General features: G+C 46.9%; 1 protein-coding gene across 1 annotated transcript in view; it reads right to left on the bottom strand.

Annotated features, from left to right (window-relative positions):
* Positions 1-16,748, bottom strand: part of CD99L2 (CD99 molecule like 2) — a 100,171-nt gene extending 83,423 nt beyond the window's left edge. Inside the window, exon 1 of the mRNA XM_079764271.1 lies at positions 16,608-16,748. Coding sequence (XP_079620397.1) covers positions 16,608-16,674 — 67 coding nt within the window. The 5' untranslated portion in view covers positions 16,675-16,748. The remainder of the gene's footprint in view (positions 1-16,607) is intronic.
* Positions 16,749-17,057: the final 309 nt, after the last annotated feature.

The following is a 17,057-nucleotide window of genomic DNA, read 5'->3' as shown; positions in this document are numbered from 1 at the left end:
TCCCCCTTCCTCTCTGAAATCAATTTAAATTTTTTTTTAAAAAATCAAAGCCAAGCTAAAGAAATCAGGCTGCCTTCCAGAGCCCTTTGAGGCTTATTGCTGCACCAAAATAATCACTGCCACCCAATTTTATGCACATTTATCTTAAAATCCTAAACTCAGAGAGAATTGGTGATGGATTCGAATTGGCAAAATTAAAACAATATAAAGAAACATCACAAGCTAGTGGTTGTTTTTTGTTTTTTTTTCAAAGAATGAAGAGGACACTAATATCTACCCCTCAGCTTCTCTGTTAGTTTCCTCTTGCTGCTATAACAAAATACAACACACTTAGGGGTTTGAAACACATTTTTATCTTACAGTTTTGGAGGTCAGAAGTCCAATAAGGTCTCACTGGGCTAAATTCAAGGTGTGTGCAGGGCTGCATTTCTTCTGGAAGCTCTAGGAGTCTGTTCCCTTGCCTCTTCCAGCTTCTAGAGGCTGTATGTGATTTCCTTACCACAAGGACTCTTCCATTTTCAGAGCCAGCAAAGGCCAGCTGAATCTTTCTTGCATAGCATCACTCTGATCCTGACTCTACTTCCTCCCTCTTCCATATTTAAAGGACCCTGTTTTTTAAATGGCCAGGATAACCCAGGATGAACTACCTTAATTCCATCTGCTACCTTAATTCCCCTTTACCATGTAACTTAACATAGTTACAGGTTCCAGAGATGAGGGCATGGACATCTCTGGGGGTCATTATTATTATTATTACCACCTGCCTCCATTGGCACCTGCAAGAAAGGTTTTCCTGCCCATTTGTTACGTGTTTAGTATGACTTTAAGCTTTTACATGCAAACCAAGACTGGCTAGTCAGTGAACTTGTGACCAAGCCTCAAGGAGGGCAAAATCTGGGCTGGGGGGACTGGAACCCCTGCAGCCAGTCCTCCCAAGCACATCAAGAGCAACGAAGGAATACAAGCCAAAGGCAGAGCAGAAGTGGACTTGCAGCAGGGGAAGCGCCAACAGCAGGTGGGGGAAGAACCCAGAACAGGAGAGTCAGTGCACCTGGAAGGTACCTTTCCTGGAACTCACAAGAACCAAAACCAGCTGTCTCCACACTACCCTCTAAGTGGCCAAAAAGCCTCATTGTCCTCATTACTGTCATCTCTACTGGAGGCAGCTTCAGGCCCTTCCTCAGTGCCTGCTGGTGCTGACTCGTGGATTATTTCTGCATTGCTGTTTCAAAAAACACGTTTGCCCTGGCCGATATGGGTCAGTTGGTTGGAGTGTCATCTCGCATACCAAAAGGTTGAGAGTTCCGTTCCTGGTCAGGGCACATACCTAGGTTGCAGGTTTGATCCCCAGTCGGGGAGTGTACATGAGGCAACCGATGGATGTTTCTCTCACATTGATTAATGTTTCTCTCTCTCTCTCTCTCTCTCTCTCTCTCTCTCTCTCTTTCCCTCCCTCCCTTTCTCTTTCTCTCTCACTCTCTCTCTCTCTCCCCCCTCTTCCCCTCTCTATAAAAATCAATAAACATATCCTCAGAAGAGGATTTTAAAAAATGTTTTGGTTACCTGGTGTCCAAAATGATGAGGGGAAAAGTAGCTCGGGAGACAAAATGGCGGCAGAATAGACAGACGTGTCCCGAGCCTTGTCCCGGAGCAGATAGAATGAACAGCTGAAACGAATAACATCCAACCCGAATTGGCAAAGGAGACTCAGCGGGTGAGACAGTTTGCAGCCGGGAAGGACATAGGATCCCTGGAGAAAGGTGGTTACTTATAGTGGGGTCATTGGTGTTGTGAGTATATTCGTGTTTGTTCCCTTTGTGTTTGGTCTTGTCGAGGTGAATTTTATCCTGTCCGGCCAGGAGCTAGAGAGCGAGCCACATAACCAGACATCTAGAGAGGAAACTCCATTCACGAACGGGTCAATAACACCCCAGATGCAACTACAGAGGCAGGAAGAAGACGGCAGTGAGGGTGAGAGTGTGAGTGATGGAGGGAGCAAAAGAGGAGTGTGTGGTCATGTGGGGTGTGTGTGTGTGTGTGTGTGTGTGTGTGTGTGACATTTAGATCCCACAGGACTTCGGGGGCAGGCTAACTGGGCTCGCCTAAATAGGCAGCCTCTGCTACCATTGCAAATAGAACTGGGAGGCCAGCTTGTCCTCAGAGGCCTAGCCTTTTTGAAGGGGAGAGCTGCTGTAACTGGGAGCCCAGCCTCACCTCCACCCAGGGTGCCCTCAGAGAACCCTGGTGGCTGGGACTCTACAGCCACCCCTGCCAGGGACCTGCTACCTCGGCTGTAGTCCCACGGTCAACGAGTATCCAGCCACCCTGTGCGCAGGCTCCTGTGAGTTCTGAAGCACGCTCCCCTCTGATCGGCCCAACACTTTAGTCCAGGGCACTGCAACCACGTGAGCAGCAGACACGTGAGCAGCCCGCTCTTGTCCAGAGCAGCAGCTCCGTAAGAAGCCCGCCCAGGCCTAAGAGCAGCAGCCTCACGTGGCCTGCCTCTGTCCAAGGAGCAGCCGCTGTATAAGTGGCCCACTCCCTCGTCCGAGGAGCAGCAACAATGTGAGCAGCCCGCCCCATCTGAGAAGGAGCAGCTGCAAGAGCAGCCCACCAATGATTGAGGAACGGTAGCACCGCGCAGCCCACCCCCATCCGAGGAGCAGCAGCTGCATGCAGCTCGCACCCTGCACCAGTCCAAGGAGCAGCAGATGTGCAAGCAACCTGCCCCCGTCCGAGGAGCAGCAGCTGCACGAGCAGCCTGCCCCCATCTGAGGAGCAGCAGCTGTGGGAGCAGCCTGCCCCCGTACGAGGAATAGCAGTGCCACAAGCAGTCTGCCCCCATTTGAGGAGCAGCAGCCACCAAAGCAGCCCACCCTGGACCAAGGAGCAGCAGCCACACGAGCAAACCGCCCACGCCTGAGGAGCAATAGTCCTGCGCTCCCTGCACTGGTCCGAAGAGTAGCAGCCACATGCAGCCTGCACCTGTCCAACGAGCAGCAGCTGGGTGAGTGGCCCACCCCCATCTGAGGAGCAGTAGCCGCACATGCAGCTCATTCCTGCCTGAGCAGCAGCAGCCACACAAGCAGCCCGTCCCCTGTCCAAGGAGCAGCAGCTGCACGAGGAGCCCGCACCTGTACTAGGAGCAGAATCCCTACAAGCAAACGGCCCCTGTCCAAGAAGCAGCAGCCTCACGAGCAGCCCGCCCCATCTGAGGAACAGCAGCAGTGTGCAGCCAGCCCCAATCCAAGGAGCAGCATCCCCGTGAGCAGTCCGCTCCTGTCTGAGGAGCAGCAGCCACGTGAGTAGCCCACCCCCGTCAAGGAACAGCATATCTGCAAGCAGCCTCCCCCACCAGCCAGAGGAGACACCACTGCTGCGAACAGCACCCACCAGAGGAGTAGCTGCCAACTGAGGAGCAGCCACTTCAGCGACAGCCTGAGGAGCAACCACAGCCCGAGGAGCCACTGCCATCCAAGGAGCAGCCCCTGCACGACTTGACATCTAGATCAGTCAGTGAGACCAAAAATGGGTAGATAAAGAAACCCCCAAAGAAAAGAAAAGGAGGAATCACCAGAAAAGCAGCTAAGTGAAACAGAGGCAAGATATATGTCAGAAAAAGAGTCATACAGGTCATAAACTGAATGGGGGGAAAAATCAAAATTTATGAAAGAACCAGGAAGAATTGGATGAAAAAATCAATAACTTATGTAAGAATCAAGAAGAAATGAAGAGTAATATAGCTGCAATAAAAAACACCACGGAAAGTTTCAACAGTAGACTAGGAGAAGCGGAGGACCGAATTAGCGAATTAGAAGACAGGGAAGCAAAACACACCCAAACTGAACTGCAATTGGAGAAAAAAATAAAAGACAGGAGGAGAGCCCAAGGGAGCTATGGGACAACATGAAACGAAGCAACACACGAATAATAGGGGTGCCAGAACAACAGGAAGAGGAACAAGGGTTAGAAAACCTATTTGAAGAAATAATGTCAGAAAACTTCCCTGATGTGGGGAAGAAAAAAGTCACACAAGCACAGAGAGTCCCAAACAAGATGAACCCGAAAATAACCACACCAAGACACATCATAATTATGATGGCAAATATTCAGGAAAAAGACAGAATCTTAAAGGCTACAAGAGAGAGACAGAAAGTTACATACAAGGGAGCTCCCATTAGATTATCAAATGATTTCCAAACAGAAACACATCAGGCCAGAAAAGAATGGAAGAAAATTTACAAAGTGATGCAAAGCAAGGGACTGAATACAAGAATACTCTATCCAGCAAGCATATCATTCAAAATTGAAGGGGAAATAAGGAGCTTCACTGACAAAAAAAAAGGCTAAGGGGATTTATCACTACCAAGCCAGCAATGCAAGAAATGCTAAAGGGACTGGTGTAAAAAGAAATAAAAAGGTAAGAAAGAACGCAGGCACAAAAAATAAAAATGGCCACAAACAATTACCTTTCAGTAATAACTTTAAATGTAAACAGACTAAATGCTCCAATCAAAAGACATCGAGTGAGTGAATGGATAAAAAAAAATGACCCATATATGTGCTGCCTACAAGAGACCCATCTCAGAACAAGGGACTCACACAGACTGAAAGGGAAGGGATGGAAATATATCTTTCAGGCAAATGGAAATGAAAAAAAAGCTGGGGTACCTATACTTATATCTGACAAAATAGACCTCAAAGTGAAGGCCATAACAAGAGGTACGAAAGGCCATTTCATAATACTAAAAGGATTGATACAACAAGAGGATATAACCCTGATAAACATATATGCACCCAATGCAGGGGCACCCAAATATGGGGAAAAAAAATTCCAGGAAGATATCAAAGGAGAGATCGACAACAATACAATCATAGTAGGGGACTTTAATACACCACTGACATCACTGGATAAATCCTCTAGACAAAAAATCAGCAAAGAAACAGCAATCCTAAATGACTCACTAGATCAGATGGACTTAATTGACATCTTCAGAACATTTCACCCCAAAGCCATGGAATATACATTCTTCTCAAGTGCACATGGCACATTTTCAAAAATAGACAATATATTGGGTTGCAAGCAAAGTCTCTCCAAATTCAAGAAGATTGAAATCATATCAAGCATTTTCTCAGACCACAATGGCATAATATTAGAAATAAACTACAATGAAAACAGCCCAGAAAATTCAAACACTTGGAAGCTGAATAGCATGCTATTAAACAGTGATTGGGTTATCAAAGAGATCAAAGAAGAAATTATAAACATCCTGGAAACTAATGATAATAAAAACACAACCATCCAAAATCTATGGGACACAATGAAAGCAGTCCTGAGAGGGAAGTTTATAGCTCTACAGGCCTACCTCAAAAAACAAGAAAAAATGGTAATAAATCATCTAACTCTACAACTCGAAGAATTAGAAAGAGAGCAACAAGCAAAGCCCAGAGTGAGTAGAAGGAAGGAGATAATAAAGATCAGAGCAGAAATAAATGACATAGAGACAAAAAAAAAAAAAACATCAATGAAACCAAGAGCTGGTTCTTTGAAAGGATAAACAAGATTGATGAACCTCTAGCAAGGCTCACCAAGAAGCACAGAGAGAGGATCCAAATAAACAAAATCAGAAATGAAGAGGAGAAATAACAACAGACCCCACAGAAATACAAAGGATTGTTTAAAAAAAATACTATGAACAACTCTATTCCAACAAACTAGAAAACCTGGAGAAAATGGACGTATTCCTAGAAAAATACAACCTTCCAAAACTCAATCAAGAAGAATCTAAACAGCTCAATAGGCTGATAACTATGGAAGAAATTTAAGCAGTCATCAAAAAGCTTCCAGCAAACAAAAGCCCAGGCCCAGATGGCTTCACAGGGGAGTCTTACCAAACAGTCAAGGAAGAACTAAAACCTATCCTCCTCAGACTATTCCAAAAAATTCAAGAGGAAGGAACACTTCCAAGCTCATTCTATGAAGCCAACATCACCCTAATACCAAAACCAGATAAAGACAACACAATGAAAGAGAATTGTAGGCCAATATCCCTCATGAACATAGATGCCAAAATCCTCAACAAAATTCAAGCAAATCAGATACAGCAGTACATCAGAAAGATCGTACACCATGACCAAGTAGGATTTATCCCTGGGATGCAAGGATGGTACAATATCCGCAAATCAATAAACGTGATACATCACATAAACAAATTCAGAGATAAAAATCACAGTCATATCAATTGATGCAGAAAAAGCATTTGACAAAATCCAACACTCTTTCTTGATAAAAACTCTCAGCATGGTTGGAATAGAAGGATCATACCTCAACATAATAAATGCCATATATGACAAACCCACAGCCAACATCATACTCAATGGGCAAAAACTAAAACCATTTCCCCTAAGAACAGGAACAAGACAGGGATGCCCACTCTCACCACTCCTGTTCGACATAGTACTGGAAGTACTAGCCATTGTGATCAGACAAGAAGAAGAAATAAAAGGCATCCAAATTGGGAAAGAAGAAGTAAAACTGTCCTTATTCGCAGATGACATGATACTGTACAAAGAAAACCCTAAAGACTCCATCAAAAAATTATTAGACTTAATAAATGAATTCAGCAATGTAGCAGGATACAAAATTAATGCCAAGAAATCTATGGCATTTCTATACACCAATAATGAACTTACAGAAAGAGAGACTAAAAAAGCAATCCTATTTACCATTGCACCAAAAAAATTAAGATGCCTAGGAATAAACTTAACTACGGAGGTAAAAGACCTATACGCAAAAAACTACAGGACACTGAAAAAAGAGATAGAGGAAGACATAAACAGATGGAAGAACATACCGTGTTCATGGATTGGTAGAATCAACATCATCAAAATGTCTATACACCCAAAGCAATCTATAGATTCAATGCACTTCCCATTAAAATACCAACGGCATATTTCACAGACCTAGAATGAACTCTGTAAAAATTCATCTGGAATAAAAAAAGACCCCGAATAGCTGCAACAATCCTGAGAAAGAAGAACAAAGTAGGTTGGATCTCAATACCAGATTTCAAGCTGTATTATAAAGCCACTGTTCTCAAAACAGCCTGGTACTGGTACAAGAACAGACATATACATCAATGGAATAGAATAGAGAACCCAGAAATCGACCCAAGCCACTATGCTCAATTAATATTTGACAAAGGAGGTATGAACATACAATGGAGTCAAGACAGTCTCTTCAATAAATGGTGTTGGGAACATTGGACAGGTACATGTAAAAAAAAATGAAACTAGAACACCAACTTACACCATACATAAAAATAAACTCAAAATGGATCAAGTACTTAATAATTTGTAAGATGGGAAATCATAAGAATCTTAGAAGATTCCATAGGCAGCAAAATAGCAGACATATGTCATAGCAATATCTTTACCGATACAGCTCCTAGGGCAATGGAAACTAAAGAGAAAATAAACAAATGGGACTACATAAAAAATAAAAAGCTTTTGCACAGCAAAAGAAACCATCAACAAAACAACAAGGAAGCCCACTGCATGGGAGAACATATTTGCCAGTGTTACCACCAATAAGGGTTTAATCTCCAATATGTACATGGAACTCATACAACTTAACAAAAAGAAGATAAACAACCCAACCAAAAAAATGGGCAATGGATCTAAATAGATACTTTTCGAAAGAAGACAGAAGGAAGGCCAAGAGGCATATGAAAACATGCTCAAAGTCACTAATCATCTGAGAGATGTAAATCAAAAGGACAATGCGGTACATCTCACACCTGTCAGAATGGCTATCATCAACAAATCAACAAATGACAAGTGCTGGCGAGGAAATATATCCCAAGAAACTAGAAACACCAATTAGAAAGGATATATGAACCCCTATGTTCATAGCAGCACAATTCACCATAGCTAAGATTTGGAAACAGCCTAAGTGCCCATCAGCAGATGAGTGGATTAAAAACTGTGGTATATCTACACAATGGAATACTACGCTGAGGTAAAAAAGGAGTTCTTACCATTTGCAACAGCATGGATGGAACTGGAGAGCATTATGCTAAGTGAAATAAGCCAGTCAGAGAAAGATTAATATCACATGATCTCACTCATTTGTGGAATATAATGAACAACATAAACTGATGAACAAAAACAGATCCAGAGACAGAGAAGCATCTTGCAGACCGCCAAACCTCAGAGGGAAGGTAGGGGAGGGTGGGGGTAAGAGGGAGAGATCAACCAAAGGACTTGTATGCATGCATATAAGTCTAACCCAGTGGTCGGCAAACTCATTAGTCAACAGAGCCAAATATCAACAGTACAATGATTGAAATTTCTTTTGAGAGCCAAAAACCGACTTCTGCACATGGGCCATGAAGTTTCAATCACACTGTATGTGCGCGCCCGCACGTGGTATTTTGTGGAAGAGCCACACTCAAGGGGCCAAAGAGCCGCATGTGGCTTGCGAGCTGCAGTTTGCTGACCACTGGCCTAACCAACAGACACAGATAACAGGGGTTGAGGGCATGAGTAGGGGGGTAGGGGGGTAATGGGGGAATAAGGACACATATGTAAGACCTTAATCAACAAAGAAATTTTTAAAAAAATGATGAGGGGATAGGGGTGTGACCTGTGACAGTGAGGAAGAAGCCAAAAACCAAAACAAATGAGACTTCAAGGCAAACAGTCCCCAGACCGTTTCAGTCTAATACAATGACTATCTGGGGTGCATAATGGTAACGCTGAGCCACCCAGAAAAGGGAAGGTTCTCCTCCTCTGCCCAGGATGTTCCTTTCCAGGGGCAATTCCAGAACTCAGACAAGTGGGTTAAGCATTTCTCTCCAACCCTATGGCCCATATGGCTCGTACCCAACAGCTCAAGTCATCCCAGAGAGTTTCTGCCTCAATTCTAGCCTGGCATCTCAATGTAACCGGCCCTTGGGGCCCACTCTGCTCTGCTTTCTCCCCTGCCCAACCAAATCCAAGGGCTCTTGAAGACCAATTCAAACTCAGGGGTCACATGCTCTACCTCCTTCATTTGTTCTAATGGATTAATTAATGTTTTAATGGAAATGTAATTCACATTCCATACAACTCACACTTTCAAAGTGTATAATTCAGTGGTTCTTAGTACATTCACGAGGTTGTGCAACCATCACCTCTTTCCAGTTCCAGAATATTTCCATCACTCCATCAGGAAACCCTGTACCTGTTAACAGTTACTCCCCATTTCCCTCCGTACCTGCCAACCAGTGATCTACTTTCTATCACTATGGATTTGCCAACTCTGGACATCCTCTCTAATAAAATGGTAATATGCAAATTAACCATCACTCCGCTACATAAGCCACGCCCACCAGCCAAGCCAAGCCCCCAGCCAATCAGGGCGAGTATGCAAATTAACCCAAACCAAGATGGCTACAGCCACAGAGAGCAAGGTTTCCCAGGTAACAGAGCAAGCCAAGCTTTCCATAGCCGTTGCAGGCCTAAGCCTCCACTCAAGCTACAAAGTTTCAATTATAGAAGGTAAACAAATTCAAACAAATGGCGGCAGAATGGAGCTTGAGAGAGCAGGCCAGGGTTGCCGGCGGCAACAGGGGAAGCAAAGCTTTCCGCACACCCTGGCCAGGCCCACCCGCTTAAGGCTACAAAGTTTCAATTGTAGAAGGTGAATTAACTGCCACAGAAATGGCTGCTGCCCGGAGGGATCAGCAGGAGGCTTGGCTCCGCTCCAGGCTACAAAGTTTCAATTGTAGTAGGAAAATAAATTCCAGATACCAGTGCCTCCGCTTGGGTTGCCAGGGGGCGTGGCCAGCCTGCAAACCACCACAGGCCCCTCGCTCAGGCCGCCCCACGCCCCAAGGGAACCCCACCCTGATCCGGGACACCCTTCAGAGCAAACCAGCTGGCCCCCACCCGTGCACCAGGCCTCTATCTTATCTAATAAAAGAGTAATATACAGATTGATCATCACTGCAACACACAATATAGCTGCCCCCATGTGGTCAAAGATCCTGCCCCCATGTGGACACAAGATGGCCACTACAAGATGGCCAGCAGGGGAGGGCAGATGGGAGGCACCCGGCCTGCAAGGGAGGGCAGTTGAGAGGGACCAGGCTTGCAAGGGAGGGCAGTTGGAGGTGATCAACCCTGCAGGAGAGGGTAGTTAGGGGTGACCAGGCCGGCAGAGGAGGGCAGTTGGAGGTGATCAACCCTGCAGGAGAGGGCAGTTAGGGGTGACCAGGCTGGCAGAGGAGGGAAGTTGGGGGCAAACAGGCAGGCAGGGGAGCAGTTAAGCATCAACCAGGCTAGCAGCAGAAGCGGTTAGGGGCAATCAGGAAGGCAGGCAGGCAAGCAGTTGGGAGCCAGCAGTCCTGGATTGTGAGAGGGATGTCCGACTGCCCGTTTAGGCCCGATCCCACCAGGATCGGGCCTAAACGGGCAGTCGGACATCCCTCCAGGAGTCCCAGATTGGAGAGGGTACAGGCTGGGCTGAGGGACAACCCCCCGCCGTGCACGAATTTCGTGCACCGGGCTTCTAGTCCTATATAATAAGAGCCTAATATGCAAATTGTCCCCTCAGGTAGTCATTCGACTGGGAGACCAGGAGTTCGACCACTGGCTATGACGTGCACTGACCACCAGGGAGTGGCACAGAGCATGGCAGGCATTGGCAATGCGCTGCGACCTCTCACCGGCTATGTGGGGGCGGGGGTGATGGGACAGAGGTGCGGTGAGAATGCAGGGTGTCCGCTGCTCACTCTCACTCCTCCTGCTACCCGCCCCGCCCCCCCCAGATGCCAGGGCTTGTATGCCGGGGAAGCCCCATCACTCAGGTGCCAGGCGCCCGTGAGGAGACCACCTTGCACCCGCGCAGCCTCTTCTGCGTGAGCCAGGCCACAGCTGCTGGGACCGCGGGGCCGGTCAGTCTCCCCGTGGGTTCGCGCAGGAGCCAGTCTGCTAGGCCAGCCAGGAGAGAGCACTGCCTGCCTGGCTTCTGTGCAGTGCTGCTGGGCAGCCCAGAGGCCCACGTTGTGCCCTGGCCTGTGGCGTCTGGCCGCACTCACCACATCTCTGTGTGGGGACTCAGGTGCTGTGACTCAGGCGGAGGTGGGCACACAGGGTCCCAGTGGCCCAGGTGCTGCCCAGGGTCCAGAGGTCAGCTGGGACCTGCCATTCCATGCCAGACGCTCACACTTCGATCACCGGCCAGGCCTAGGGACCGCACCCATGCACAAATTTTATGCACTGGGCCTCTAGTTTTATATAAGTGGGATCATACAATATGTGGGGTTTTGTGTCTGGTTTCTTTCACTTAGCATAATTACTTCAAGGTTGGCATTGTGTATTTTTCAAATGTGGCTTGGAAGGTGTTAGGCAATGAAAATAATTACTAACATAAAGTTCACTTGGAGCCAGGTGCTCTGCTAAGCACTGCACTCATGTAATACTAATAGCAATCCCATGAGATAGATGGTGTGGTTATCCCCATTTTTCAGATGAGAAAACCAAAGTACCGAGCAGTTAAGTGACTTGCCCCAGGGTGTAGTAGCACTGGACAGGATTGCTCCAAAGCCTGCACTCTCCCTGTCAGCTGGGCTACCTCTCTTTAAAGGAGCAGGCTCTCTCACCACACTTATTCTCAGCCATTTCTCACATTTCTATGACCTACCTCAATCCTGGAAGTGTCTACATTCACGCCCACTGCTTTGGTTATTCAGGATAAATCTGCATTCAAGTCCTAAACCTCACTGGACCACATATTTTTCATCTGAGATATGGGTTACCACTCAGTTACTTTCAAGGCTATAAGCAAACGTTCCTTATAGACCTCAGGAGACAAGAGGAGTCACCATGCCAACCTTTCTGGGCAGTTATGATGAGGAGATGTGTGTGAGGCACTGAGGGCCTGGAGTGTGGAAGACATTGGGGAAACGGAGCCCTCCTTATGATTACTACCCACCTGTACCACTGAGCTGCTTCTCCCCACTGCTCAAAAGAACAGCTTCCCATTTCTGTAGGTGCACACAGGCTACAGACCTGTCCTCAGAGCTCTCTGAACTAGTAAAATACACAGTGCACTAAAAACCCATCTGTAATTAGAACAGGGATGATTTCTTAACCACTGTTTTAAACTCCTTGGATCCTAAAGTCTGTCTCAACTTGCCAGCATCTGGAGGGATTTCACAAATCATGCTTCAAGCCCTAGCCAGTTTGGCTCAGTGGACAGAGCGTCGGCCTGCAGACTGAAAGGTCCCAGGTTCGATTCCGGTCAAGGGCCTGTACCTTGGTTGTGGGCACATCCCCAGTGGGGGGCGTGCAGGAGGCAGCTGATCGATGTTTCTCTCTCATCGATGTTTCTAGCTCTCTATCCCTCGCCCTTCCTCTCTGTAAAAAGTCAATAAAATATATATTTTTTAAAAACCATGCTTCAAGATTGTGTGCGCTTTCTGAGGCCAACCAGGCTTTCTCAGTCATACCTCACTGCTGAAGATGAGGACCAGAATAAAGTGGCTCTTGGGCAGGCCCACCCAATCTACCACTCTGGGTCTCCAGGAGACACAGCCACTCTAAAACTGTAACTGCCCACATACCTCGAAAAAAAACAACAATGCAAAACCCATAATTATCACTGTATTTTGCACAAAAGATCCAGAAACCTGGGTCCCTACCTTGAAGCAAAAGCTTCTTCTGAAAAAAAAAAAAAAAGCTTCTTCTGGTTCAGCTTTCTTACTTAAAATAAAAAGGGCCTTGGCCAGTGTGGCTCAGTTGGTTGGGCATGGTCCTTGCACAAAAAGGTTGCAGGTTCGATTCTCGGTCAGGGCACATGCCCAGATTACCAGCTCAATCCCTGATAAGGGGTGTGCAGGAGGCAGCCAATCAATCTCTCTCTGTGTCTCTCTTTGTCTCTCTTTGTCTCTCTCTCTCTCTGTGTCTCTCCACTCATTCCTCTCTCTCTAAAAATCAATTAAAATATATTTTAAAAATAAATAAAATTTTAAAAGCTCACTGGGTAGCAGCTTTATGGTATCCTGGCTCTCTCTCTTTTAAGCTATTTGACCAGGTGTCCCTCAATTGGAAGGACCAGCAAAATTGTTGGGGCAATTAAAAACAATAAACGTGAAGTGCCTAGCACACAGCAAGCACCCTGGAGATGGCAGCTGGTGACAGTGCTGCAGATCTGAGTGACACATGCCTGGTCCCCTCCACAAATCTTTGAGTTGTTAGGCACTATCCAGATAAGCAAACTGGCCAAGGTTCAGAGTACTTTACCAAGGCCACTTGGCCAGTAAGTTGTAGAAGGAGGGCAGCCTCCAGGAGTAAGGGCATATACACTGAGTGGCCAGATTATTATGATCTCTGAACGCATAATAACCTGGCCACTCAGTGTATATCCTATATAATAAAAGGCTAATATTCAAATTGTCCCCTCGACCAGGAGTTCGACCAGCAGGCAGGCTGGCCAACCGCCCATGTCCCCTCCCCCTGGCCAGACTGGCCAGACCCCACCCATGCACAAATTCATGCATGGGTGGGGTCTGGCAGTCTGGCCAGGGGGAGGGGACATGGGATATATCTATATATCTATATCTATATCTATATCTATATCTATATCTATATCTATATCTATATCTATATCTATATATATATATATATATATATAGAGAGAGAGAGAGAGAGAGAGAGAGAGAGAGAGAGAGAGAGGCCAGATTATTATGCATTCAGAGATCATAATAATCTGGCCACTCAGTGTATATAGTGCTTGAAAGCAAGGACTGTGGAATCAGGAATCAGACAAGCCTGGATGAAATCTTAGCTTTGCCACATGAGGGAAGTTATTCACCTCCATTTACTTATCTGTAAAATGGTTTCACCGGCCCTGGCTGGCGTGGCCCAGTAGAGTGTCGGCCCATGCACTGAAGTGTCTCGGGTTCATTACTGGTCAAGGATACGTACCTGGGTTGCAAGTTCGATCCCCAGCCCCAGTCAGGGAGCATGCAGGAGGTAACCAACTGATGTGTCTCTAACATCACATCGATGTTTCTTTCTCTCTCTCTCTCTCTCCTCTCTCTCCCCCTCCCTCCCTCCTTTCCACTCTCTCTGAAAAAAACATGGAAAAAATATCCTCGACTGCTGAACGGAGTAGATCCAGAGACTCGAAGCATGGAACATAGTGCAGAATCTCAGAGGGAACAAGGGGGAGGGGGAGTGGGTGGGAGGTAATCAACCAAAGACCATATATATATATATATATATATATATATATATATCCCATGGACACAGACAATAGGGTGCTGAAGGCCTGGGGTAGGGGCGGGCTGGAGGGGGTCAATGGGGGGGAGAGGGGGACATACTTTATTGTTGAAAGTATTGTTGTAATACTTTCAACAATAAAGAATTATTTAAAAATATATCCTCAAGTGAGAATTAAACCAAAAAATATTTGCTCATTTAAAAATTTTTTAAAAATTTTATTAATTTCAGAGAGGAAGGGAGAGGGAGAGAGATAGAAACATCAATGATGAGAATCATTGATCGTCTGCCTCCTGCACATCCCTTATTGGGGATCGAGTCCACAACCTGGGCATGTGCCCTGACTGGGAATCGAATTCCCTCCTGATTCATGGATTGATGCTCAACCACTGAGCCATGCTGGCTGGGCCACAAAAAATTTTCTTAATGGTTTTACCAGTTTGCAGTTTCCTCCACCACCTCCTAAATCACCTAGTGTAACACGTGATGGTGAAAAACTGAGACTTGATCATTTACATTCCTCACCTTCTCAATGTACATAGTCTGTTGAAAACTTTCAGAAGAGAGCCTTTAAAGAGTATCATTTTCCTAACTTTTTTGTGCGTCCACACTCAAATTTTCCACATCATTAGATGTAAGTCAATTAAATGATTATACTTTTTCCCACAAATGCATTATACACAAAATTAAATTTTTAACCTCAAAAAGAAATAGAAAACTCCACAACCCTGTAACTTTGTTTTTCTTCAAGGCACTAACAATATGCCATATAGACCAGGCGTCCTCAAACTACCGCCCGCGGGCCACATGCGGGTGTTTTTGCCATTTTGTTTTTTTACTTCAAAATAAGATATGTGCAGTGTGCACAGGAATTTGTTCATAGTTTTTTTTTTAAACTATAGTCCGGCCCTCCAATGGTCTGAGGGACAGTGAACTGGCCCCCTGTTTAAAAAGTTTGAGGACCCCTGATATAGACTGTCATGTTTGTATTTGTTTTCACCCCCCACCAGAGTATCAGCTCCATGAGGACAGTCCAGTTCTGTTCACCTCACTACCAGTGTCTAGAACAGAATCTGGCACCTTTGTCCCACGTTGTACCAACTCCAGGAGAATTGCCCAGATGAGAAACATTTCTGCATCTTTTGCAAAATTATTTTGTCTAGCACTGTCTAGTGCTTTCCAGTGCTCCTTATCCTATATAATAAAAGCATAATATGCTAATTAGACGGGAGTTCCTTCCAGACAGGATAACCTTTTGGACGAAGTGGGAGCTGCAAGGGCCGAGGCAGAGGCAGCTGTGGTGGCTCCGGGGGCCAAGCCCCTGGCACAAATTTTGTGCATCGGGCCTCTAGTATGTAACATAAATCCCACAAGAAGTCAGTACTAGGACAAACTTATTTTTGCTCAGCTCATTTGTTTTTCATTAGTTGAATTTGCCTTGGTTGTCAGGAAGCTCAGAGCACAATTCTGTACTCAACTGCAGTGTTTTTTTAAAACCCCTTTTTTGATGTGGGGATGGGATATAAATAATTGTGAGAAGATTCTGCCAGTACAAGTGTGAGACCCTATTTTTAACCACAGACAACTTATTCTAAAATGCTTCTCAAACTTGAGTGCAAATTACGCGGGGACCCAGATAAAATAAAGAATCTGACTCATAGATCAGAGGCAGGGGTCTCCAGATACTGCATTCCTAACAAGTCCCAGGTGATGGAGCGCGGGCCCTGGACCACACTTTGAATAGCCAGGATCTAAGAAACTTACTGCCTTGATTAGGCAGAATTTCTCTCTCCCCATCTTTGGCAAAATATCATTAATGGTTCAAAAACTGGGGAGGTCACCAGAGGCACCTGGGGAGCTGGTTAGACCTACACGTCCCAGTCTCTGCAGAGATCCTGAAAAGTGGGGTAGGAATGCGCCCAAGAAGCTCGCCAGGTGTTTCTGTCGCAGGTGGCCTAGAAACACATTTCGGGAAGCCCCGCTGGAGGGAATGGGTGCTCTCTTCAAGGTTTCCCAAAGGTAATCTCCTGGGGACAGCTGTTGTCACCGGTGGTGACACCTTGTTCAGGATTTTAAGGAGTACTATCCTGCTGTTTCCAGCCCAGCACCAGAAGGGGTCCCGCTGCCTCCTTTCCGGCCACGTGGATCGCAGCAGGGTCAGCCCCCAGTGGGCATGGGGCTCGCACCCCCGCCCCACCGCCCGCCAACTGTGTCCGGCGCAGGCCCTAGGGGCGGGCACCGGGCCGCTCATGCGCACCACTGGGCCTCAAGGGCGTCGAGCCCCCGCCCCACGGGCCCCAGGGGGGTGGTCCCCGCGTGCACCCCGCTCGCCTTACCTCTCTGGACCAGAGTGTCCAAGGAGAAAGCGAGGCAGATGAGGAACGCCGAGCGCCAGGCCACCATTGCTGGGAGCGGACAGAGGGGACCCAGAGGAGAACAGTTTGCGCGAGAGCACCCGAGGAGTAGGTCCAGATGGAGTGGGGAAAGGGGCGGAGCAGCGGGAGGAGGAGCCTTGCCACCACCGCAGGACCCGCCCAGAGCCGGAGCGTGCAGCGCGCTCCGGGAGTGCCGAAAGGGGCGCGCACGAGCGCTGACGCCAGGTGCGCGCCCTGCTTGGGTGACGGGGGGCGGGGTAGGGTTTGCGACTGAGGCGCGAGCGGCTGGGGGAGCCTGCAGTTTCGGGGGCGGGGCTGGTGCGCCAGGGGCGGATCCAGAGGACACCCCGCCGGTGAGGTTGTCTGGGTTGGGTGAGGGGCCAGCATCAGCGAGCTGCCTGCAGGCCCTTC

The sequence above is a fragment of the Cnephaeus nilssonii genome (genome assembly GCF_951640355.1).
Source record: "Cnephaeus nilssonii genome assembly, chromosome: X".
NCBI classification, from domain to species: Eukaryota; Metazoa; Chordata; class Mammalia; order Chiroptera; family Vespertilionidae; genus Cnephaeus; species Cnephaeus nilssonii.
This window is presented reverse-complemented; position numbering and strand designations above follow the sequence as displayed.